Source organism: Henckelia pumila, chromosome 4 (assembly GCF_033568475.1).
Source record: "Henckelia pumila isolate YLH828 chromosome 4, ASM3356847v2, whole genome shotgun sequence".
NCBI classification, from domain to species: Eukaryota; Viridiplantae; Streptophyta; class Magnoliopsida; order Lamiales; family Gesneriaceae; genus Henckelia; species Henckelia pumila.
The window spans coordinates 131,619,423-131,645,602 of NC_133123.1; the positions used below are offsets into that span (position 1 = coordinate 131,619,423).

At 36.5% G+C, this 26,180-nt stretch overlaps 1 protein-coding gene across 3 annotated transcripts; it reads right to left on the reverse strand.

Moving 5' to 3' along the window:
* Positions 1 to 39: 39 nt before the first annotated feature.
* Positions 40 to 23,565, reverse strand: LOC140894431 (uncharacterized). Of its 3 annotated transcripts, none has more exons than XM_073302937.1 (32): positions 23,337 to 23,565; positions 22,951 to 23,124; positions 22,684 to 22,779; positions 21,394 to 21,463; positions 20,990 to 21,120; positions 20,731 to 20,871; positions 13,542 to 13,699; positions 12,938 to 13,106; positions 12,741 to 12,839; positions 12,532 to 12,609; positions 12,391 to 12,450; positions 12,148 to 12,305; positions 11,508 to 11,709; positions 11,243 to 11,362; positions 10,547 to 10,629; positions 10,255 to 10,365; positions 9,772 to 9,849; positions 9,368 to 9,447; positions 8,774 to 8,922; positions 8,172 to 8,315; positions 7,969 to 8,076; positions 7,139 to 7,246; positions 6,717 to 6,821; positions 6,524 to 6,634; positions 5,719 to 5,894; positions 5,140 to 5,614; positions 4,041 to 4,148; positions 3,591 to 3,649; positions 2,413 to 2,797; positions 760 to 2,283; positions 409 to 616; positions 40 to 332 (listed from the first exon to the last, which is right to left on the reverse strand). In XM_073302937.1, the coding sequence occupies exons 1-32, from the start codon at positions 23,472 to 23,474 to the stop codon at positions 241 to 243; spliced, it is 5,898 nt and encodes a 1,965-aa protein (XP_073159038.1). In that variant the 5' UTR covers positions 23,475 to 23,565; the 3' UTR covers positions 40 to 240. The 3 variants fall into 3 exon arrangements, with proteins under 3 accessions (XP_073159038.1, XP_073159037.1, XP_073159039.1); XM_073302936.1 differs by having other exon boundaries at positions 20,978 to 21,120; XM_073302938.1 differs by lacking the exons at positions 20,731 to 20,871; positions 20,990 to 21,120; positions 21,394 to 21,463; ... (1 more) ...; positions 22,951 to 23,124; positions 23,337 to 23,565 and having other exon boundaries at positions 12,938 to 13,102; positions 13,542 to 13,676.
* Between the last annotated feature and the right edge of the window lie 2,615 nt (positions 23,566 to 26,180).

Consider the following 26,180-nt stretch of genomic DNA (forward strand, 5'->3'; position numbering starts at 1 on the left):
AGAAGGATGTGTTATTAACAGTGAGACTCATGACTTTTGATGATGTGAAAAGTGTTATTGTGTTAATAATAAGATAGCATTGCGGATGCTCTTACAACTACAAGAATAGCAAGTGATAAAAATAACATGATGCAACACAATATTGTACAAAAACGACAAAAGGTTGTTTTTTCCCTACTGCATCTAATGTCAGTACTAAGAAGTTTACAACACTGCATGTGCATCTACGATCTGATCTGCTCAGTAGGAGGCTTCTAACGCTGGATAGACGAATGAAACTATTTGCTTCAAATCTTGTAATGCCTCTTTAAGGAAGAGATGGCCCTCCGTTGCTGCAAATTCGAGCCAGTGAGCCATTAGTTATTTCTTAAAACTCAAATTCAAAGAGAGGCAAGGAGTGAATCATACCTCTAACCAGCAGCTGAAGTTCCTTCGAGAAGGTCTCAACATGGCCTAATACAGGCCTGATGCCACATATTTGTATGACGCAATACTCTAAGTGCAATGCCATGACTGTTATTTGCAACATTAAGCTACATGTATTCTGTATTTCTTGAGTAAGCGGCTTCGTTTTGCTGGCTGTGCATAATTCAGTCACGATTGAAATCCCTTGATCCTGTCGGAAAACATCAAGCGGGACAAAAATTACTGAAAGCAAAAAGTAAGATTAAACAAAAATTAATAGCTTATGTCCACGCACTTCTTGGCAAATAATGCAATTTCTTTATCCAAGGAAAAAGGCAAAAGAGAGCCATTTACCTGCAGGCCGTGCAAGATATCAGGCATTGGTAGCTCTGGAAAATGTGCAAAGTCGACAAAACCGACCTCCTCCGCCATTCTTGAAGCACCTTCTGCTTGTATACATAGAAACTTCAAAAGGAGAAATGCAATCTTGTATATTTCAATTGCAATTAAGTCGGAGAAGTGAGTCTGGGGGGCTACGTTAGGTTTGCTACTAGACTGATCTCTAACCACTAAACTACTTCTGGAAGACAATGCAGAAAATTCATGGTTTAACTTGCAACCTAAAGCGGACAGAGCAAACCAGCCATTTCTGCTGTTAATAAATGATGGGTCATTGTACCACTCGAACTCTTCTTTGCGCACAGGGTGACACAATAAAGGGGAATCTCTCCTTGGTGACTCTCCAGGTCGCTGAGTTGCCCGGCTAATGAAGGCTAAAAAATGAATGATTTTCTCCCTTAATTGAGACTCGATGTTTTTCAAGGCTTTGTTCCATGAATTCCGATGTCTTGCTAAGACACAGATAAGAGTCATGGTATTTTGGGTTTCCCCTAGCTCGTGTAAAGAAATAGTAGATTTCAAAGCACGAGCTCTTTTCTTTTCATGACCTTCAGATGGAAAATCCGGCGCACTTAGGTAAAGCAAAATCAGAGGTGCTTTATCCACCAATATGGAAGACAACACATAATCAACAATACTAGCAGAACTACTATTTTCTAAAGACTGGATAATTGATGCAAGCACAGCCAGGATGAGGCCCCAAATCGGCTGAGGCTTTTCAGTTTTCTCGGCGAAGTTGGAGAAGCTTGTATCACATTGAACCACGGGGAAAGGCAGACCTCCAGAACATTCAGATAATAGCATTCTTAAAGATGCAAGAACACCAGCATTAATAAGCATCTCAGCACCCTCTCTGACACGTGCAAAGTTCAAAAGAAATTTCAGTATTACGGAAACGGTTTTGGACGAGGTTATATCTCGAAGCTTCTGAACAATATATTGCAAAGGAAAATGTTTCTGTATAACGGGAAACCAAGTAGCAGGAATTGAGAAACTCCCCAATATAAAATCAATAGCAGTCAAGGACAAGGTACAACAATCCGTATGTTCAATGCAGTGGCAAAGAACTGGTATTAATCCCAAACGTGCATTAGATGCCTCAGGAGAGATTTCCACGCGTTCTGAATGCAAATCCTTGAAACTCAACTCAACAGTACTAAGGATCAACATTAGAAAAACTTTCTTAGCAGTGATGACACCAGCTGATTGCCTATTGCTGCATAACACTTTGAGGCTATAACCTGAGGTTTTTACGATGACAACAAACGTGGATCGAGAAAAATCACTACTCATGGATCTTGAGAGGAGCAGAAGTAGTTCTGCTTGAGCAGTTAGGATATTAATACCATCTTCACTAGTGTCAGGAACATTATTCAAAGATTCCAGCTTGGCATGAAGGCATTGGCATATGTGGTTGATACATGACAAAACTAATCGCTCAGATATTTTTAGCTGGGTAAAATTTTCAACCTTGGTGAACTGCACGATAGAGAAATTCTCCAAGTCAATCGTTCAGAAAACTAGAAGAAAAAATGTTTTCTGAAATCATGAAAAGTAACTTCAGTTTTGACAAAATTTATTCGTAATATCGAGAAATCAAGGACTTACATTTTCTCCATGCATATAGAACAGTGAAATTATCCCTCTCAAAGCTGAAAGCTTCGATTGTGAATGCATTATCAATAAATTCACGCGTTGCCAGCAAAGGAGTGCAGTTTCTGCAACTTCTTTTGTTTCTATCCATGCTAAAAGATCCCACATTTCTAATCCCAAATCTGCTCTAAGGCGGACGTAATCATAAAGGTGGACACCATCATTGTCTGTCAAAATATCATCATATTTCCTATATCTATAGTTATCCAAGAACTCCGACTCCAGCAAAAACTGTAAAAGTTCTTTAAAAAGCTTGTTGTCAATATGCCGCCCTTCAATCTCTCCTTTAATATGGTAATATAGATCACTAAGGATCAAATAATCCAATTCTTGTCCTTCACTGAAATTCCAAAGAGAAAGGATAAGAAGGCTAAGTGAGCAAGCTAACTCTCGTATGGAGTATCGACAAAACAGCATTACTGACCAAGGATAATCTGAGTCATTAAATGTTTAGTTTAAAAAATTAAGTTGGTTCAAAATTTTAAAAATACTTTAGCTTTACAGAATATAAGAAACAAATGATAGCATCAAATGACAACCAAAAACAAAATGGAAGCACATGACATTACTACGCATAATGAAGCAGAATTATGCAAGTAACGAACTGCCAATTGGGTTGTGCTATTTACAATTTTTTTGGACTTTTGTTGAGCTAGATTGTTTACCTAACTAGATTTCTCAAAGAAAAGAACACATAAAAGCAACAAAATACGAAATATATACTGGGAAAAAACAAGCTTCAGTGCAGATAGGTAGGGAAAAAAAGCCTGATGATAGCAATGAACCACAAAAGTCAAATTACATTTGCCAAAAAAATGGTCAAATAAGAGGACAAAAAAGGCCAAAATGGTAATGGATTCGAGCACCTAAGGATATATAGGAAAGCAGATTTGATTTAACCTTCCGTAAACAATAAAGGGAAAAAACTAAATAAGGAAAGTAATGGATTCAAGCACCAAAGGATATATAGGAAACTAGATTGGATTTAGCTTTTCGTAAACAAGAAAGGAAGAAACTAAATAACGAAAGTAACGTATTTAAAGAGAATGAGACCCAGTGTGAGCAATCTGAATGAAACACAGTTTAATCAATTAATAAACCATGTGGAACAGAAAAAATGACAAGTACTGAACCTGTAACCACGTTCTGAATACAGAGTTGACAAATCGGAAAATGCTGGCAACTTGCGCAACTGCAGGTTAGAACGCAAAACAGTAAACAAGTCATTTCTCTAAAGATACACCACAGACCCTTTTTTAAGAGTAAGGATAAATGTACATGCATCACAGGAAACCAATCAGATGCTCTCATCTGAAAGATGAAACTGTTGGTGAAACAAAACTATTGAGAGAAAAATGCTTGAGTGCTCAAATAAATTGGTAAAGCAAAATAGTGCAAAAAAAACTATCTATGCCTTTCGTGAAGATGTTCTCCAGCTGTTTAAAGACACGTGACTTATTTAATAATCTTGTTATAATTCCGTGTGAATACTATTTAAACTGGTAACAAATGAATAAATAAACAAATTTAATCGATTGAACAACTGACATTAAATGGGGAAGTAGGAACATAGGATACAAAACCTTTTGTGTCAACACTGCAATCCTTTCAATAAATGACACGGACAAACTTCCTGAATCACAGTTCTTTAATTTGATCATCACATGAACAACACATAAAGAAGCAGCTACCTGCAAAGTTTTTAACAATAAATGATACTGTTAGGCAACTGGTTACTTGACCACAAGAATTTAGATCAAAAACACTTTGAATCAATCAGTGTTTTAAAAGGCGGCACCTAGGCGGTTGCTCACCGCCTTGCTTTCTTGCTAGGCTACGCCTCTAGGCGTCGCCCGCCTAATCTCCCGCCTAGGCGACGCCAATCCGTCTAGGCGGTTACTATTTTTTATATAAAAAAAATTAAAAATCAAAAACTAAAAGAGAGACGCGACACGAGAAACAAACACAAAAGGAACGATGAAGCGCAGAAAAGAAAGCCAAGCAAAAAATTAAAACTCATGTTACGTATGAAGACTTGATCTCTATTAATATCTATGTTGTTATTATTATTATTATTAAAATTTTATAAGAGTTTCGTACAAAAACTGAAAAACAAGACATAAAAATTATATTTTACATTAAAACTCATGAATATCCCAAGGTATTTATTATTTAGGCTTTAAAAAAAGTTCCAAGGCGTCTAGGCGCTAGGCGGTGGGTCCCCGTCCGCCTACCGCCTAGCGCTTTTTAGAACATTGGAATTAATATTGATTGAACAAACTCGAACGAGAAATTGTCTCCCAGGGATAAACTCTGTATTACAAGCTGCAACACTAGCTAAATGCTAGTTTCCCTTGCCTAAGCTAGTCTTGATACTGAGAACACAAAATAACCGAATGAATATCACCATTCTTTCTTTAAGTATTTATTTCTTTCTAACACTCTAGATTCTTCCTAGGCTTTGTGACTCTTGGGCCCTCTTTAGGTTTGGGCTCAAAATATTAAAGGCCAAAGCCCATAACTATATTTGAGTCCCTAACAGATGCCCACTTTGGATTGCAAAACTAAAATTCATACCAGATAATCGTAAAACCCCTGAGAACGTAAAAGCATGACCAAATAATGAGTTCATGAAAGTGAAGAGTGAGAATTAGAAGTTAAAGTACACGGTGCGCAGCTCACCTTTGCATGCCGATAAATTTTGTTGTCATATTCACTAGAAACACATGCCTTGATCAGGTCACTGAACAATGAACTCTCACACCAGGTTGAAATTATCTCCTTTAGGCTGATAAAACTTCTATTTTTGGCGATTTCGGAGTCTTCCATTCTTTTCGTCCCATTAGCTTCTGATTTGGAGAATCCGTTCATACCTAGTTCACCATGCATCACTCTCTTTTGCAGGAAAATCTCATGGCCCATTACATCTAACACATTTGATACGTATTGATATCCGTAAGCTTGGCACTGAAGCTCCTCTTCAGTCAACTTCTCAGAAACATTGTCTTGAATACGAGTGATGAGCATAACAGGACTCGTCAGTAGTCTCCAGAACTCTTCTGAAAGTTTTAACTGTTCCAAAATTTTTGTAAACTGAGGAGCATCTTGCCACAGCGCCCTTAGGAACTTCATCAAACTTAATAAGATATTGGGTTTTCTGAAATGATAATTCAACATAATAATTAATAATTATAAGTAGAGTTTCAGATGTACAACAATTCCAGTAAACATACTGATGGGCACCTCTGACAGGCAGCCTACCTTTTGAGTAAATCTTCAGAATTTCTAACATGATGCAAAATTGAATCCAAAAGACTTTCGTCCGTGGAACCTAAAGATCCATTCTCAGTTTTATTTCGCTGATGCTCACGGTCAGCAATGTGTGGTTTATCATTCGAAATTTCTTCAGACACAACGACAGCAGTGAGAAAAGCAGGCTGCAATTTTTTGAACGTCATACTAAACCCAGCGGGTACTAGGAAGATTTAAAATACAAAGAGAAGAAAGCATTGATATGGCAAACTACAGAACATTTATATCTTCATCAAGCTGGCACTGATGTTTACAATGAGCACATAAATACCCCCACCTCTTCTCCAAAATGGATGAAGACAGAAAAGAATGACATTAGAGTTATTTCAGATCTGAACATAATTAAATTAAAACAAAACAAATCAAACAGACCTTGTTCTTCCCATTTGCTAAATCAGAGATATTTAACCTTACAATGTAATATGCTTTCAAGGAAAATGGAGAAGCAAGGAACAAAATGTTGTCACTATATCAAATGTAGAATCAGAACTGAGGGCTATGGCACAAAATGTGTGCAATCTACTTATGCTAAAGAGAGCATTAGAAGACCTCAAGATTAAGTGGGCTAGACCAACAAACTTATATTGTGATAACAAGTCAGCAGTACGTGTAAGCCACAAACTTGTATGAATTGACTGGACAAAGTTACATTAAGGTGGATAGACACTTCAAGGAAAATACGGAAACAATCATATGGAGCAGTAACTTGAGACGTGAATGTGATATAGTCATAAAAGCCTGATGCACATCAAACCTGATTAAGAACTGCCGAAGTGAGGAGATTCAGTGCAGCAACCATGAGATTTTCATCCAAATATAATTGCTCACCAAGAATCTTAACCATGGACTTCCTGAAACTGCACAACTGCAATAACATGTGGGAGTAGAAGTCAAACGGAGAACTCCAAAATCAAAAGGAAAAACCAATCCCTTAAAATAGAGGAAACCTGCTTATTATCCAAACCAAGACTTGCATTGCTATAGGTTAAAGATTGCGAAAAATCTGCAGTAAATAAAACTGATAGTAACCTTGCTGCCCGTATCTGTATCTTCTGAATGATACAAGAAAAACAAAACGTGAGAAACAAGAAAATATAAGCCCAAAATAGATGTTAGAACAATTTATAGCCCATAAAATTGAGAAGATAACAAAGGTGGAGCTTGGAGAGCATATAGTCTACCCATTACACAAAACTGCATGAAATATTACCAAATCATATCCAAAAGCCATTATATTACAAAGGTGAGGACAAATATCTAATACAAAATAAAACTCGAATATTATTAGCTATCATCAAAACTTCTAGAAGAGAGAGGGTATAGAAGCCTGAAAGCCAAACTTATCGTTGTCAAAAATGAGAAAACATACCGGATCATCAAAGTACGATATCAAAGATGTGGCAGCAGTTATCAGCGGCATTGGCTTTGTCACTGGTGATAGGATTGCATGATGAAAAACAGGAAAACTAGGTGGATCCTGGAAAATTTTATTAAAAGAAAGGATTATTTCTAATCAGAATTACTAATTGCAACGATAAGCAAACATGAATATAACAATGAGAAGAGTAGATGAGGAGAAATATATTAAAAAATAACTATAAAACTATGAAAAAGAGCGTAAAACCTCCACTCGGCGCTCGCGCACATAAAACTTGTCATTTCTAGAGAACCAAATATCAAAATCGATATTCAACGGATGATAATTCACTATAATCAATGATAAAATAGTTAAGACCTAAAACTGCACAAAAGATATGGAAAGAGGTAAATAAAAGAAAGCAACCAAGATGACAGAAGATCCATCACTTGAAAAATTCTAGCGTGCAGATGCTTCGACTGTCACATTCTTACATTCTTTTTATTCAGGACTTGATGGTATTGCATTTACATCACAACATCAAGAACACAAAACAAAGAATTTATTGACTAAAAATACAATTTAATAACTACTCAAATGATCGATAGAATCCACTTTTGGGACTCGGATTTGACCCAAAAAGATATGATATATCAACTATAGCTTCAATTGCAAACAAGATTCCCGTAAAAAAAAACTAACGAATTTAGATTTCTTCAACAGATCACTAGAGCACTTATCTACAAAGAAATAAAAATTCAGAATTAGTCATTTGCATGCTATATGGATTCAGAGATCGAACTTCGAAATTTCCAATCAAGCAACCAATGCTGAAAGCACACCTTTGCAAAGGCAGACACTAAACTGGTAAGGACATCCAATCCAGTGGATATGGAAAGTTGTAGCCCCTCGATATCCACGATGTCACAGAAACGGGAGACGTAAAGTTTCTGTTGGTGCAGCCATAAAGGCAGGTCAAATAATTACAAACTAATCTAAAAAAGATATCCACGGAATCATAAGGAGTAAATGTAGCATGATGAACCTCTAAGCTCTCCGTAGTTCTACAAATAATTCGAAAGAGTATGGTGTGCACAGAAGAATCGCCGAGCAAAATATCACGAATAATATCACCCAATTTCTTGTAACAAGAAAAGGATTGAATGCATTTCTCCATGAGTTCAAGAACCTAGAAGTAAACACAACAAAATACAAGTGATTAGGCATTCGGAAGTTTAAGTGGAAATAGGAGGTGGAGCATCAGACTTCCCCACAAATACAATCATCATATAACACAAACTAATCTTCATACTTGGAAGAAGAAAATTCTAGATCTAGATCTCTATAACGCCACCAGTAGAAAAGCTTCTACAAATGACAACCAACCATGGATATAGACATAGTTAAAGCCAAAAGACGAGAAAACGATGAAGTTAACAAATATTTGTCAATTTATCCATGAAAAAAATGAGACTTCTGCTGCCTCGTTCCCGCTAAAGGAAAATTTCAAAGGTAGGCAGTGCTTATCTCGATCCACACACAGCCTTTTATAGCTCTATATTTCAGACGGTTCCATGAGAAAAGAAACGGGAAACTTTTGTAACATAGAAACTTCGCACTTCTTGTACAATAAAAGGAAACTGGTACCTTCACCGTCACATTCCAGCGAGTATGTTTCACCTTGAAAGTCCAGGATTCGTGGTTAACAAAAATATACTGAATGCAGAAAACAATGAGTGCAAGGACGGAATCGTTCTCTAATCCAGAGTCCAAGAGCTTCATTGTAAAGTCCAGAACTGCCCAACCAGTTGCAAAAATTAGTTGGTTTACAAGGGTATTGAACCACAATAAGTTGATCGTACCAGAAGAATTAGACATAAATCTCACAAAAACTCATAATCAAGCACCACAGAGGAGCCCAAAAAAGGAGGATACAATATGCAATATGAACAGGCCCGGTGAAGTTCACTATTGAACAACAAAATAATTAAAACACGAACATATTAGACTGTAAAAATCATCTTGTATGAAGGGACTCTCGCCTGTTTTACATTACCACCCACACTGAGAAAAGAATGTTGCAGTTTCAAAAAACTTTCATTCGAGGCACGAAACTGAGTAATAATAAGTAGAAAGAAGCAGAAAGCTAATCATAATATTATTAGAATCATTCTGAAAAGACCAAAGAAAACAATCAATAGATTGATCAGAAAATAAGTCCAGAGGGATCAAATGACGTGCCTGAAAGACTCAATGAGCAATCAATCTGCTCACAATCAATCAAAATCATTTTGCCAAGTCTTCCAGAAAGCAACCAGGATCTGCCGAAACAACTCATTGAAAATAACGTTAGCATTAGTAGACTTAAATCAACCTAACTAACAGAATCATTAGCTAACTAAAAAAATTAAGTAGAGAACATTCCGGCATACAAAACCAGAATAGTTATATCGACAAGAAAATAAAGCACAAGAAATGGCTAGCTACACCAAAAAAAAAAAGTCATAATAATAGCATATTTCAGTTCGGACTACATAAACACTACGAAGTGCAGTAAAGCAGATTTGCTAAACTAGAGTGCTAGACTTTAAGTTTGAATTCCAAATTGTGCTCGTTTATTTCAAAGGACATCTCTAAAAGTGAACCTCGATGAACTGTTGGAGACCACATCAACATCAAATATGTTGACCTTCAAGACCATAGTAGCAACACAAGATGGCAAGCTGCAGAAAAAAAAATGTAGCAAAAGTGAAAGCGAAATTTAGAAAACAATGGACAAATACAGAATGATTATGGAGTACATCATATAAATATATGTTGTATACGCCAAGTCAAGAACATCATGAATATAAGTAAAAGTTCTGAACAATATTCTTCTTGATGCCTGATCGTTACCGTCAATCAAATTGAAAAAGATATATCTGGTAAGTGGTCATAGAAACTTTAACAAAATTACTTTTGAAGAGATCAAAACATCAAGGTTTTATAATATGAAGGCAAACAACTTCCACAACTATTTTTATTCTGCTTAAATCATTGACCAATTGAAGATGGTAAGGTATGAAAGTGAAATAAGAGCAAACAAAAGAAAATTATTATGATTTCAACATTATTATAAAAATAACTACCATTTCAACATTTTCGTCAATAGGTTGATCCCCAAGGCCATCGTTACTGCACTGTTTGCACAAGGTGAGAGGCTTTTGACCAGAAAACAAACAATCTCGACCACATCAATACTGAAATAAGAACAAGAACCATGCCACTCAATTGAGAATACTAAAAAGAATATATTATTTGCGCTTTAGTTCATGTTGTAAGATCTCCATTATTTTCTTCCCAACATGAAGCGCAAATAGCAATTGCCAAACTAAGAGACTGAAAAGGATACAATAACACGCTGGTAAAATTACGAATTACCGTATATAGTTCTCCTGGTTCCTTAGCATGGTTATATCATTAAGAACAGATTTCCCAGCATCCATAAGAGCATAACACACAGCCTACCATCAAAAGTATCCATCAAAAGTATACAAATATATTTATTTATTTACAAAAATACAACAGTATACCTAGTCAAAAGCTCCCCAAAAGATGCATGGTTACTTCCTAAGATGATACTACTGCAGGTACAAAGTGAAACATGTCTAGATATTCAACTGCATTATATACCAATCCCAACAAACTATCAGTCAACTCCTCAAAACAATCAACCTGATATCATAGAAATTTTTTATGTGATAAACTTAGCAACTTGTACATTGAAGTCTTTCAGTACATTAATCAACATAATTTTTTCTGCAACCTTGTGACAATGTTGGGTAATCATCAGATATGATTCTATTGTTTCAAGTTAATTTCAAACTAGAGATGAGAGTACTTGAAGCATCTAATACTGTTACACCTCCCAATGAGAAGAAATCATAGATAAACTGCAGCTTTTCGCAAGATACGTGTTGATGAAGTGTAGACATAAGGCACCCTATCTAACCGAAACCAGTAATCCAAAAAACATAGAGACATATTTGATTCAACATTTCTACATCTGACAGTCACATGATAAGACAGTGTCTCATTTGAAAAATGTCTTAAACAGCAATTCGGCGGGTATATTACCATATTAAACTTCGTCAATCGACTAAGCAAATCAAGAATGGCATGGACCTCCTCAAAGTTTTTTGTATACAGCTCTTGGGCCAACCGCAAAAGCAGCACAAGCATTCCAGACTCAGTGTACTGTGCAGGAGATTATACACATCAAAGGGTACATAAAACGGGACTATAATAAGCAGAGGCAAAAATCACCAGAAACAAATATACAAATACAAAGAAACTTAAATAAGAAAATGAAAATCTTATACACAAGTCACATATAGTTTACCTCCCACCGCACAAGAGCAACATTTTTGTCAATCATTCTCAAAACTTGGCCGCGAGATTTGCTGGGAATTACTAAGCCTTCAACAGCAGTAACATGCAAGGGAAAATGAGTTTCAACCACCTTTGAAACAGCATCTACCTCAAATCCATTGCTTATCTCCATTGGAGTTGATAGCCCAACAGACTTATTGAGAAAATTGAATCTGCTCAAAAGTGTGTTAAAATATGAGTATTTGCTATAGAACGCCTTCAATAAATGTTAGGTGGGCATGTACATGATAGAAGCTAATCCAAACAATTTCTTTTTACCAGTCTACTTAGGGTTAATGACAACGTCATGTTGAACTTCAATGTAAAGATAAACACAAGTGGAGTTCTTTCATTATCTTATGTTCATTAAAAAAAGCCACATTAACGAATAGATTTTGTAGTTCAACACTTCAACTGACTCAAATGATGTCTTCATAAATCTCTGTCTTTTCCCATACTAAACTCAGCTTCCGAATCAAATTGTCTTACATTCATATTTGGCTATGGGATGGTACTATGATGAAGTACTACACCTAGTATCATTTACAACAAAACCAAGTTAATGTTATTATCACACACCATAAATTGGCATAGCGTTGAGTTCCACTTACACACATTCAGCTGGCCAAGCACCTTCACATAGGGCCGACAACAAACGCACAAGTTCAACAGTTCTGTAAGGAAATTCACCCTCTAAATTGCAAAGAAGACATCTGATAGGACCATCAATGAAACTGTCCCTGTCCCAAAATTGAATAGAAAGCAATTCCTACATGAAATAAATTAACTTGTATAAAATATACACTGAGGGGAATAAAATGCTTGTTAATGATAATATTAAAATAAGTAAATACCTCTCCTCGGTAGATGTTGCATAAGATGTCCAATATGGATTTGAAATTATCGTCCTTAAACTGCAAGATGAAAAAATGTTGAATTGTACGAGCAAACACTAAAATGTACCAGTTATATATGTTCATATGCTTAAGGGGCACCTGAAGACTAATTTCATAAGATGCAATAAACGCAGATACGAATGTTCTCATAACACTCCGATAGCCAGCTAAAGGACCCTGCGAACATGAGAAAAGGTAAAATAGCATTTAAGTTACAAATCCCACAATCAGTCATGCATCAAATTCAACTAGTAGAACATGAGTATAATAAAATGAATCACGACCCAAAACACGCAACTAGTACTCACTTCAGGATCTTTCAATGCGTCACCTTGAAGAATTTCAAGAAAATAACCTAAAGCAGAAGCCTCAAAAGCTTGACGAACATAACCAATGTGATTGATCTCCTGATATGAATCATTAAGAAAGAAAAAACTAAAACATTAGCACGTAAAATAAAGACAAAAGTATATTATAGGTGTAAAAATTCTAATAGATGTTTTACCATCAGCACATTAGTTTCCTCTTTTTTTGGAAGAGACGAGATCAGACAGATAAACACTGCCCATGCAAGGATTAGAGGGCCCATTTCTTTGTCCTCAATAGCATTTAAACTAGAAATAATGGTGTCCATGTCCGTAATATCTATCTCTGAAAAGGAGATTTGACCCTGCCTGAGCAAAAGAGAGCAAGCATCAAGTTTGAGAAAATAGTATGTGACAGCACCCACACCCACACCCACACCCACATACACACAAACTTATATCCTTGGCAGCTTCATGATGATGGGAACAACTTTTTCTATTTCAACATCAGTCATCAGGTAATGGATAAAACTAATAAATGACAAGATTTGTGTCTGGCGTGTTCTGGTTTCTCACATGCTGGTTCTTGTGAACAACTTATACACAAAGTTATAAACAGCTGTTTACGCGGTACTATAAAAAGTAATCATACTATTTAAGTAAATGAGCCTTTACAAGTGCACCATATATGATTCAAAATCAATAGTATGCTCATCCGAGGAACTGGTTCCGATAACAAACTACTAGCAAAAAAATCATCAATGGGTAATCTGGCACAAGCAAACAGAAAAACTTTTAACACACCTGAATGGAATATTATCATGGATCATTTGAATTAGATTGTCTAGGTTCAAAGCCTCAATGAGAATCAGTAGCAGCTTCACTTTGGCATGATAAATAGCACAGTTGGCTTCAGGAGATACAGCTAGTTTCTGAAAGTTGCATAAACCAGCCACGATGTCCTGTAACAGAGAGAAATACGAATAGAGTGCATTAACAACAAAATTCACTATTATGAATTAACAAAACACTTAGAATTTGGAGCACTGCAGTTTTAGCATTTTGGAGAAACTACATACTTGTCACAAATATGGAATAGGTCAGTGGGTGTATTCTATATTAGTGTTAAGGGTTAACAAATTTGGTGAGATGCGCATTGTCAATGTTGAAACCGGTTTCGGATTTGTATAGGGACTGGAGTCTTATATTATGCTAAGTTGGCTCCGGTTTTTCTCTTTTTTGTGTGGGCATCTGGTCCACTTTTTGTATTTATTACCTTTTATATCTGATGAATATTTCAGTTTCCTAAAAAAAGTTAAAACCACTGGACTACCCACGGACTCTCTACGGGTTTGTGGTGGCAGAAATGGTGAATGTAAGCTGGAGAGCACGGACCAAATTCAGCTATATGGAGTATGTTACTGTCGGACAACATACGAGAGGTAACCAGTAATTGATGTAATTTGTATGCATGGATTGTTTGGTTGATTACCTACGATTATGAAATAAGTGAATAATTGAGAATGAGAATTAAGATGCTATTATTCTTAGACTTGAATCCTGCACAGACATCGTTGCATCATTGATTCAACATTCTTATTCCTCAATAATAGTATTGAGCTTGCAGAACAATATCCAGATCGAAGTGGTAACATGGGCTGGGCACCAGAGGTCAGAGATTTGTAGGGCTCTATGGCACGTGTTGCCCCCAAACTAGGAGTCAGTAGTGTTCTAAATGGAGGTCGAGGCAGCCATCGACCGCACCGCCTTTGCTCGAGGTGGTTATGTAGGGATTGAAGGTGAGATGGGGCGGAGAGGTTGGTTTAGACCGCAAAAAGTCAACAAAATTTAAAAATCCCACTTTATTAATACATTATGCACTCTCTTCAAAACATAATAGTCAAACCTGTGAGCAGACCAAATACAAGGAATATATGCACAGGAAATAAGAGAACATTTTTACAGTGGTATGAATAATATTTTTCTCATATCAAAGATGTTACAAAGATCATCATTATATACACAACTACCAGCCCTAATTTAATGTGACAGAATATTATCTATCCTTAATTATACTCTACAAAAAAGAATAAAATATTAACTAATATTTCTGTACAAATAAGATATTTTGTTTCCTTTTCTCCACACTCCCCCTCAAGTTGGTGCAAAGATATTGATCATGCCCAACTTGCTTGTGAATTCTTCAAACTTTGGTCGAAAATGTCCTTTAGTTAAACCATCAGCAACTTGTTGTCCTGAAGGAACATAAGGCATACATATCACCCCACTTTCTAACTTTTCCTTGATAAAGTGTCTATCAATCTCAATATGTTTGGTCCTATCGTGCTGGACTGGATTATTTGCAATGCTAATCGCCGACTTGTTGTCACAGAACAACTTCATAGGAGTTACCACTTCTATCTTCAATTCCTCCAAAACCATCTTGAGTCAGAGTAATTCACATACTCCATTTGCCATAGCCCTTAGTTCTGCTTCAGCACTACTTCTCGCCACAACATTCTGTTTTTTACTCCTCCAGGTAACTAGGTTTCCCCACAAAAAAGTACAATACCCTGAAGTTGACCTTCTATATGTAGTTGATCCAGCCCAATCAGCGTCTGGAAATCCCTCTATACTTCTCTGTTCACCCCTCTTGAATAGTAATCCTTTCCCTGGAGTGTTCTTTAAGTATCTCAAGATTTTGTAGACGGCTTCTAAGTGTTCCTCAAACGGTGAATGCATGAATTGACTCACCATACTCACAGCGAAGGCAATATCGGGCCGTGTGTGAGAAAGATAAATTAACTTTCCCACCAACCGTTGATATCTTCCTGTATCAACAGGAGTTCCTTCAATCACATTTCCGAGTTTCAAGTTTGGGTCTATAGGAGTATCACTAGGTTTGCAACCACTCATCCCGGTTTCTTCAAGTAAATCCAGGATATATTTTCTTTGTGAGACATATATCCCATTTCTTGATCTGGCAACTTTCATTCCCAAGAAATAACGCAAGGGACCCAAATCTTTGACCTCAAACTCTGATGCGAGACACTGCTTCAGTCTTGTTATTTCAATTTCATCGCTTCCTGTTAAAATTATGTCATCAACGTACACAATTAGAACAGACACATTTCCACCCTTTGTATGTTTCACAAACGTAGTGTGATCGGATTGTCCCTGAGTGTAGCCATGTTTTTTTACTAATCTGGAAGACTTTTCAAACCATGCTCGTGGGGACTGTTTTAGTCCATAGAGGGACTTTTTCAGTTTGCAAATTCTTCCTTTAAATTGATCCTCAAATCCTGGAGGAGCATTCATATATACATCCTCTTCCAATTCTCCATTGAGAAAAGCATTTTTCACATCTAACATGTGCAGGGGCCAATCCAGATTTGCCGCCAGAGAGAGTAAAATTCTTACTGTATTTAGCTTTGCCACAGGAGCAAACGTTTCTTGATAATCAATCCCATATGTTTGAGTAAATCCCTTGGCAACAAGTCTGGCTTTATATCGCTCCAATGACCCATCAGAGTTGATTTTCACATTGAACACCCATTTGCAGCCCACTGTTTGCTTTCGTCTAGGCAAAGTTACTATTTCCCATGTGTCATTCTTTTTCAAGGCACGCATTTCCTCTAGAACAGCCTCCTTCCAATGCGGAACAGATATAGCCTCCTGTATAGACTTAGGAACATCCACACTATGCAACTGAGAGATAAAACTGGAATAGGACTTAGAAATATTCTTGTAGGATACATGGTTAGATAATGGATGTTGGGTACATGTTCTAGTGCCTTTTCTAAGGGCAATGGGAAGATCTAGAGACCTGGGAAAAATAATTTCACTATGAGATGGATCAGATTCATTACCTGGATTTGGAGGAGTTGTGACATCAGATTCTTTTCTCGGTTCTGACTCATGGTCATGTGGGATCACGGGGCCTTTCCTACTTTGAGGTTGTCTTCTCGCATAGACTTGACCAAACAGACGCTCATTGTCACCCATTGTTCTAGTGCCGCTCTCATCGGTGGACGCTAACTCTGTTGTTGTTGTTAGTGGTGCGAGACTCATGTCTAGATCAACCATGACATCAGAATGACTCTTATTAGGAGAGACAAGGTCAGGAAACGAGTCTTCAAGTATATTCTCCCCCTGAAGATGAGGAAAATAGGCTTGAGACTCAAAGAATGTGACATCCAGTAAGACGAAAAACTTTTTTTTCTGTGGGTCAAAGCATTTATATCCTTTCTTGGTTGAAGAATATCCAACAAAAACACATTTCAATGCCCGAGGATCCAATTTATCTCGATCATACACATGAACAAAGGCGATACATCCAAACACGCGAGGTTGTAAGTCAGAGGGTAAATGTGACAAAGGAAAGCTGTCTTTAAACATTAACAAAGGTGAACGAAAATTTAAAGTTCTAGAAGGCATCCGATTAATCAAATAAGTGGCAGTTAGGATAGCTTCTCCCCACAAGTACTTGGGTACTCCAGTGCTGAACATTAGAGACCAGCCACTTCTAGGAGATGTCTATTTTTTCTCTCTGCCACTCCATTTTGTTGGGGAGTGCGAACACAAGAACTTTGATGAATTATCCCATTTTCCAAAAAAAATGTCCTTAGAATTTGATTAAAGTACTCCTTCCCGTTATCACTACGAAATCCGCGAACATTTTTTTGAAATTGTGTCTGAACCATAGCATAAAAAATTTTGAAAACATGTTCAGCTTCAGATTTTTCGCTTAGCAAGTATACCCATGTCATTCGTGTATGATCATCAATAAATGTGATAAACCATTTTTTTCCAGAAATTGTTGGAATTTTAAATGGTCCCCAAACATCACTATGAACAAGGGAAAAAGGTGTAGATGCTTGATATGACTGTGCTGGAAAAGTGGCACGATGATGCTTAGCAAATTGACACGCCTCACACTGAAATTCAAAGGTTTTTTTATGCTTAAATAAAGCTGGAAACACGTATCTCAAATATGACAAATTTGGATGTCCTAATCTCTGATGCCATAACATTAAATCATTGGTGCTCGAGTTCGGTTCAACACATGATTGTTGAGCTTGTCCATGCGAGTTAGATCTCTCAAAGTAGTAGAGCCCACCGTTCTCCCTAGCATTGCCAATCGTCATCCCCGAGTCTGAATCCTGAAATTCACACAGATTTTGAGAGAATTTAGCATCACATTTCATTTCTCGAGTTAACTGGCTGATTGACAGTAAATTACAAGAAAGATTAGGGACATGGAGAACATTATGCAGAATCAATATTTTTGAAATGGCGATGGACCCTTTTCCAGCAATTGGGGATAAAGATCCATCGGCTATTTTGATTTTCTTGTTTCCCGCACATGGGGTATATGATAAGAATAATTTATATGAACCTGTCATGTGGTCGGTTGCTCCAGAATCTACTATCCATGGATCATCAAATAATACAGATGTATGTAAGGCTGTATGTTGGAAGAAGTTACCTTGTTGAGCTAATGAACTAGAAGATGAGGCAGATGTGGGTTTTGAGAGCTGTGTGGATTGGAAAATTTTATACAATTGGTCTAATTGTTCCTTACTAGAAGGTGTTCCAGAGGCTGCCCCTGTTTCTTCTCCAGCTTCAGTTTGATTGGCTCTGAATTCTCGGCCCTTTTGCTTTGGGAATTTTGGCTTCCAGTTTGGTGGTTTGCCATGCAATTCCCAACATGTCTCCTGTGTGTGGTATGGCTTATGACAGTGTTCACACTTGATTCGATCCCCTCTCAGCCATTGTCGAGGTTGCTGGTTACTGGTGTTTTTGGACACAAGGGCAGACACTTCAATAGCAGGCACAGGTTTGACACTTAACATTACCCGGCGTCTTCCCTCTTCTCTTCTTACTTCTGCAAAAACTTCGCTTAGAGATGGCAGGGGTTTCTTCCCGAGAATTCTGCCACGAACATCATCAAGCTCTCGATTAAGTCCAGCAAGAAACACATATACTCGATCATTTTCCATGCGTTTTTGGTACTTTATACTATCATTCTTGCATTCCCAAGATTCTTCATAACACAAGTCTAATTCTTGCCATAATGCTCGCATTTCATTGTAATAATCAATCACGTTCCTTTCCCCTTGCTTGGAATTCCACAACCTGGTTTTCAGTTCAAAAATCTGTGAAGAATTCTCCAAATCAGAGTATGTCTCCCTCACAGCATCCCAGACGTCCCTAGCAGTTGGAAGAAACAGGTAGGTTTTCCCAATTGAAGGTTCCATGGAGTTTACAAGCCATGCAATTACCATAGAATTCTCAGATTTCCAAGAATTCCACTTGGTATCGTTCTTCTCAGGTCCTATGTTTCTCCTGTCAAGTATCCCAGCCGTCCCTTGCCGTCAATCACCAATTTAAGGGACTGGGCCCATTCCAGAAAATTTTTACCATTCAATTTATGAATGGTAAGATGGACTGATGAGTGATCAAGCCCATTAGGGTACAAATCTTGGGATTTCAGGCCCACAACAACACTGGGGATTTCCGAACTCTCTTCTTTTGACCCAGACATAATCGCACTTGTACAGGATCTGCAAGGTGTCGGATTTGTTCCCCAAACTCGTCGCCTCTTCACACGAGATGCACCAGCGTTGGTTTTATGGCCCAGGCAGAGTTGCTGCTTTGCAGGAGATGAATTTCTGTTTGAATTTCAACGGAATCACGATTTGAATGATGTGGAGAGTGAGGGTTTATCAACCCAGATGTTAGTACTCCTTTCACAAGGTTCCCACTTGCGTTATCAAAGCCTTACGGCTCTGATACCACGTGAGCAGACCAAATACAAGGAATATATGCACAGGAAATAAGAGAACATTTTAACAGTGGTATGAATAATATTTTTCTCATATCAAAGATGTTACAAAGATCATCATTATATACACAACTACCAGCCCTAATTTAATGTGACAGAATATTATCTATCCTTAATTATACTCTATAAAAAAGAATAAAATATTAACTAATATTTCTGTACAAATAAGATATTTTGTTTCCTTTTCTCCACAAAACCAATCACCACAAGTGCTACAAGCCCTACCTTCTTCCGCCTCAGACCTCCACCATAGGTCAGAATTATTATTACGTTAGTATGTTATGTTTTTAATATTAATATGGTGATGCATCTTTATTTGTCCCTTATATAAATTATATTATATTGTGTGAAGATTATTTATGCATAAACATCATTTAATTTATGTATATATTGCATTATTATATATGATTAGATATAAAAACAATACAAAAAAAATCAATCGCCTAGACACCGACTAGGCGACTGAGACAGTAGGCGGTCACTGACCGCCCCACCACCGCCTACCGCCATTTACAACACTAAGAGCCAGTCACATGGTAGAAGTGTAATCATAGAAAGGAACATGGCTATTGGGTACCCCGAGATTGGAGATTTGATATCCCATTTTATTGTTCACCGAGAATTTATTGTTTCCTGGATTGCATATTCATTCATTTCATAATAACATTTTATATTGGGCTTCTTGTTTTTATTTGATCATTACAATTGAGATTTTCTCACCTTTCAGGGATACCATGTGTTTCTTGTGTTGCATACAAAAGGTGAGACGAGACCACAGAAGCCAAGTAGCAGTTCCATAGGACCATAAGAGGTTGAGGTTAATGGGATCTCGGATTTTCCTACTTTTGGCCAAAGTCATTTTGCCATTTTTTATTATACATGAAGAAACATTTTGATCTTCTACATCGTCAGGAAGTGTCCTGAACATTTAGTGATTTTTGGTCGGCATTGTAGATGAATAATTGACACTTTCTTTTTGGTAAACATTTTTTGATGAACAATGGAGCTTACCTCATTTGAAAATGAATATAACATTTTATCATAAAGTTTAACATTTTCCCGAACTCCGTATCACATACAGGTCAGACCCAAGCCCCATAGATAAGCAATAGAAACCAAAGAGCGAGAAGGGCAATAATTATTCACCTCGTATAGCGCACATAACTTTTTCCATGACTTAGCGTCACAAACATGAAAAGACTCGTTATAAACAAGGAAAAGAATGTCGAGTATCAAGTTCGCCTCAATAAGCATCTCCTCAACCCACAAAGTGTATAGGTCTGCATCCTGCAAAAAAATCACTCACTTAATGTTCAAATTTCAAATATTGACAGAACAAAATACAATTGATAGATGAATGCATAAAACTTTGGTACCATTGTTTAAATATTACCAGTGAATTTACCATATGGTCGATGCAGTTGGAAGAGACGAGGTCCAATAAGTTAGAAAGTAGTTTACTTTCAAGTTCATCGGAAATCAACATTTGCGCCTCCTCCGTGACAGCAGACTCTCCAGATTGTGATCCAGAATATACTACACCATAAATGATTAGTAATACAAGGTAGGCACATGAGCAAGCTATCAACAAGACAAACATAGCTCATGACAATTCCACCAAATCCCGCATTCAATTTATGATTTTAGAGCCTATATCTCATTTCCGTTGCTCTGTTTGTTTAAATGAAAGTTATTCAAATCTAAAAAAAAATTGTGGATTATATAAAGTATATTAAACATTTCTAGCATCTTCCGGGCATCTTCATGGCATGACCAAAAACAAGACACCAATGGAAGAAACATACTTACAAGCATGCATAAAGATCTGCCGAATGCACTTCAACAAGCATTGTCGCTCAGTGTAGTACTCGAGTATAGCCTTCAGTAAAACATTAGAATCTTAAAACACAAGCAGCATTCAAAGTCATAATTATAGTTAGAAGGCCAAAGATAGTGACTATCTGTAAACTATTACAGCGGTAAAGATGATTGAATCCATTACTAGCCTCTAGAGGGTACGGATTGGAGAGAGAAATATGATCCTCACCATAATTCAAAGATTAACTTTAAAAGGGTTTAAAAACAAGCTCAAAGTTGAAAGACTGCGGTTATTAATTTAAGGTTTTTAATTTATTGGCCTTGTTCAATAATGTGTTTTTAACTGGTTAGTCTATGGGCCTCATACTTGTTTATTTCTTTGTATTTTTTCATTCGTTTAGTTAGTATTGTAATGGGCTTACTTGAACCTTATTTTAAACCCATAGAGAAATTTTAAGTAAGATTTCGTATATTTGTCTTCTACGAGGGATTTGTAATAATAAAAAGGTAATACTTTTGAGTATGAATGAAATTTGAGAGTGTGTTCTTATTTCTTCTTAAACAAAAAATTTAACAAGATTAAAACCTTGTATCATTTGAAATATCGACTTATCAACTCGTTCTTCTTTGCATGCATGTGGTGTGGCCCCTTCACTAGTTCCATCAGATACCAAATTCGGGTTTTTCTAAGCATTGGATCGAAGTACTTGTTCCATCAATCAAATTCGAAGCTTCGAATCTGAATTTTTAATCTATCTTATATTTTAGTTTTGACTCCTTCGTCTTGTTTAGGACAAATTGTGTTTCTTTGTTCATTCCACATTTTTTCTCGATTTTTAAGTCCTGAGCAGATAATATTTTTAAATCCTATTATCGCATAAGAATCATATTATAGGGTGAAAGGCTATATGAAGTAACACAACAGATAGAAGTCAATGGAACCATTTTCTCGAACTCTGGCGTACGTCCAAGTAAGAATACCCAACTGAAGCCACCTGCCACCATGATAAACTGAATCGATGTGAAACAAAAAACCACTAGGGTTCCTCCAACTATGTGCTGCTCCTTCACATTCATTCATTGCAAAGGACCCACATTTCATTGTCCTTGATTAGCTTACTCGAGCAAATTTAGTCTACTAAGTAAAATAAACTACCGTATGAAACATTCTACGAATGTCCTGTATTAGTAATCAGACCATGTGCAAAATTATTCGCAAAAATTAACAATAATTACTGAAATCTCAAATAAATGTGACACAAGAGGAAGAAATGCACTCACTGGATTTAAAATGTCATAATCCATATCACCGAATACAAGGTTATTGCGCTCCACTGATCTTGTAACGACAATATACGACTGCACCTCATCTAAACACTGACAAACAAGAAAACAAGCTATTTCAGTCTACGCATACAATAAAATCCATATGTTCAAGCAGTGCCTGGAAAATTTTTAATTAGCAGCACCAGACATTAATGTGGGTATAAATTCAAGCAGAAATAATTAACTGAAAACCCCACTTGATAAAGAATAAAAAAAAATTACCATGACGGCACTAATCTTGCACGCAATGTCTTTCAATTTAGGATGAATAATCAGTTCATGCGAGCCAATCTTGACACTGAGTGAATCAAGCGCTTCCCTAGACTTCTGATTCGGTTGCTTGAATTGAGAAATGGTGCCCCGAAACCATGCGTGATTATCCTTCAATTTATTCGCCTGAATTACATTCATTCAGTAACACAAGTTCACAAACTTCCAACACCCATACTTTACGTCGACGCCCACACAGAGATCCGTGGATAGTTTGTTTGTTTTTTTCATTATTTAATTTGAGAGGTAAATTCGTACAATCACTCGAAACATAAAAAATGAGACATCATCGCACACAATTCACATATATGGAGTTGTTAATCCTTTCGAGAGCATACCAGAGACTGGGATGAGAGTGTGGAACTTTCGAGTTCAGTGAGCAAGGAACTGAACGGATCCCACCACAGAGAAGCGTCGACAGTTTTTGCAGGGCTGAGAGAATGGCCGCCGGCGGTCGGATTCGCCGTCGTCGCCATTGGAGGTATGCCTCGTGCAGAGAGGGAAAATTTATTTAAACCCCTGAACCGTCGGGGGACTCTTTTCGTTTAGGGTGAATAATACAAAGGGTTTTAGTTCATGACCGGAGCTGGACACCTAATTTAAGGGAAAATAAAGCATATGGATTTGGTTTTGTTTTTAATTTAATAGATAGACCTCTAATCGAAAAGACTATATTGTCAAGTGTTTTCTCTCTCATTCTTTTTTTTTTTTTCACGTCTCTTTATGTTTTCTTTCTCCTCCTTTTTTCTTTTTTTCAGGTCTCTGCGTTGTTTTTTTTTTCAGTCTTATTTCTCTCTTTCCTTCCTCATTTTCCCTCCTCTTCTTTTTTTTTTTTTTTTTGTTAAAATCACAAAGCGGTCGACCGCCTTGGGAAAGCGATCGACCTAGGCTTGGGCTCGGTCGACCGCCTTCCCTGCCCAAGCAATCGACCAAGGCTTGGGCTTGGTCGACCCAGCCTGGGTCAACCCAAACTATTGTATATATATTTTATTGTGTAGTATTATTATCAAAAATATTGGTGGTTTAGTGGTTAGAGTTCAGGAGGAGAGAGGAGAGCCAGGTTCGAATTCTAAAGAGGAGAAAGGGAAGGGAGGGAAGAGGGAAAATAAGAGATCCTTTGACTGAATTAAAAAGTCAAGAGTCCCTTTTATTGAATTGAAAACAAGACCACTAATTTTATTATATTATAATTTATAACACAAATAATCACTGAATTTGATCATATGATATATAATAATTTTAAGTTGAACATAATATTCTATGGAAAAAAAAAGTAGAACATAATATTTAAATATTGATTAGACAAAAAACAAAAACTTGTTAAACATTTTATAAGACACAAAAACTTATGATTGTTTTTTTATAAGTATAGTTAAACATTTTTAATTACAATTCACGAGATGCTAGAAATTGGAATTAACAATAGAGTACTACTCTTGTACTAAGAGCTTGCACAAGTACCGCGGAAGACGCGTGTTGTACTCCATTAATAGCACGCCGAATTATCCGTTTGCGGTGATGTTAGTGGGCCTCGCGCGGAGAATCTATGTGCACTGAAGTACACCAACTCTTTTTATTTATTTTTACTTTAAAAAAAAAATTGTTAACGGCCAGATCAATCTTTGGACGACCAGGTCAATCTGGAATTTGTAAATATTTAAAATTTTAAAAAAATGAAAAATGATTAAATAATTTTTGAAAATTGAAAAATTGGAAGGAAAAAAAACTGTGTATTAATCATGTGTCATTTTTAATAATGTGTCTCTTTTTAAAATTATGTGTTTTTTTGAATTTATTTATGTTATGTTTTTAAAAAATTAAGTGTAGAGTAATTGATTTTTTTTCTATTATGTGAATTATTACTTTTTAAATTTTAAATACAAAGTTATTTGATGAAATAAAAAAATTTAATGTTCCAACATCATCTCAGCAAAACAACAACATCGTTTAACTACTATAAAAACATATAATTATCAACGCATGTTATCTAATCATTTTAAAGACATACAATAAAATTATCTACGATGACATTAACATGCGATGAAATTATTAATTTCACAACATGCTCATACACACTTTAACCGTGAAGCATTAGGTACAACTTAATTACATCAGCTTTTTCATAGGCACCGTGTGGGATATTGCTCGCTTTGCTGATGTCCCATGATGACATATTCGTATAGAAACCAAAGTTAAAATCATAATTTGATTTTGATGTTGTTTCTTAAAATAACAAGTTATCTCAAAATCAATGTTTTAAAAGTCATTGTTCAACCAATCATGCGTTAGGAGGTGAATGTCCCTCACTGTGATCTTTAGACATTTGATGTCTCGAAAATTATTATATTAATTTATCGTATAATCACTACTTAGACGGCTCAAAACCTGCTAAAGGAACCACATAGATTAATATATAACATTTTTTTTCTTTTTAATTTTAAAATTTTTAAAAAATATTATTTAACATTTTTACCTATCAATTTTTATCGTATGAGATGAAGAGTATGTCATTAATTTTAAATTTGAATTCGATAAATAAGAATTATTACAGAAATATTAAAACAAGAAAGATGCAGTGTTTTAAATGGCGGTAGGCGGCCCCGACCATCTCAACTTTGTCTAAGGCGGTCTTTTTAGGCGGTCCGAGGCCATCCAACTAGCGAGACGGAAAAGCAGGCTGTCGAGGCGGCTGAGGCGGGGCGAACAGGCGGTCCAGACGACTGAGGCGGTCAATAATTTTAAAATCTCAGTCAACTATCAAAGTCAAATAATTTTAAAAATCAATCAAAGTCAATAAATTTTAAAAACCTTAGATATAATAAAAACACATATCATTCTCTTTTGTATTTACTTTTAGTTTCAAGTGTCCTCCCCATCAACCACTACGTGCATTATTTAATTACATATATTAAATTATTTGTAATTACATTGCATGATTATGAATAATTACTTATAAAAAAATTGCTAATAAAATTCAACTGTCCGGACACCGCCTAGGCGGTAGGCGGTCACTGACTGCCCTGCCACCGCCTCCCGCCATTTAAAACATTGACAGGAAGAATTAGATATTCGGATTTTTTAAAAAAAAAAAATGTCTAACCTCTTCTATGCGCTAGACATTGGATGACCGTCCACCTACCGCTTTTCAGAACAGTGCTCAGAACCATTATAAGTGTGATATA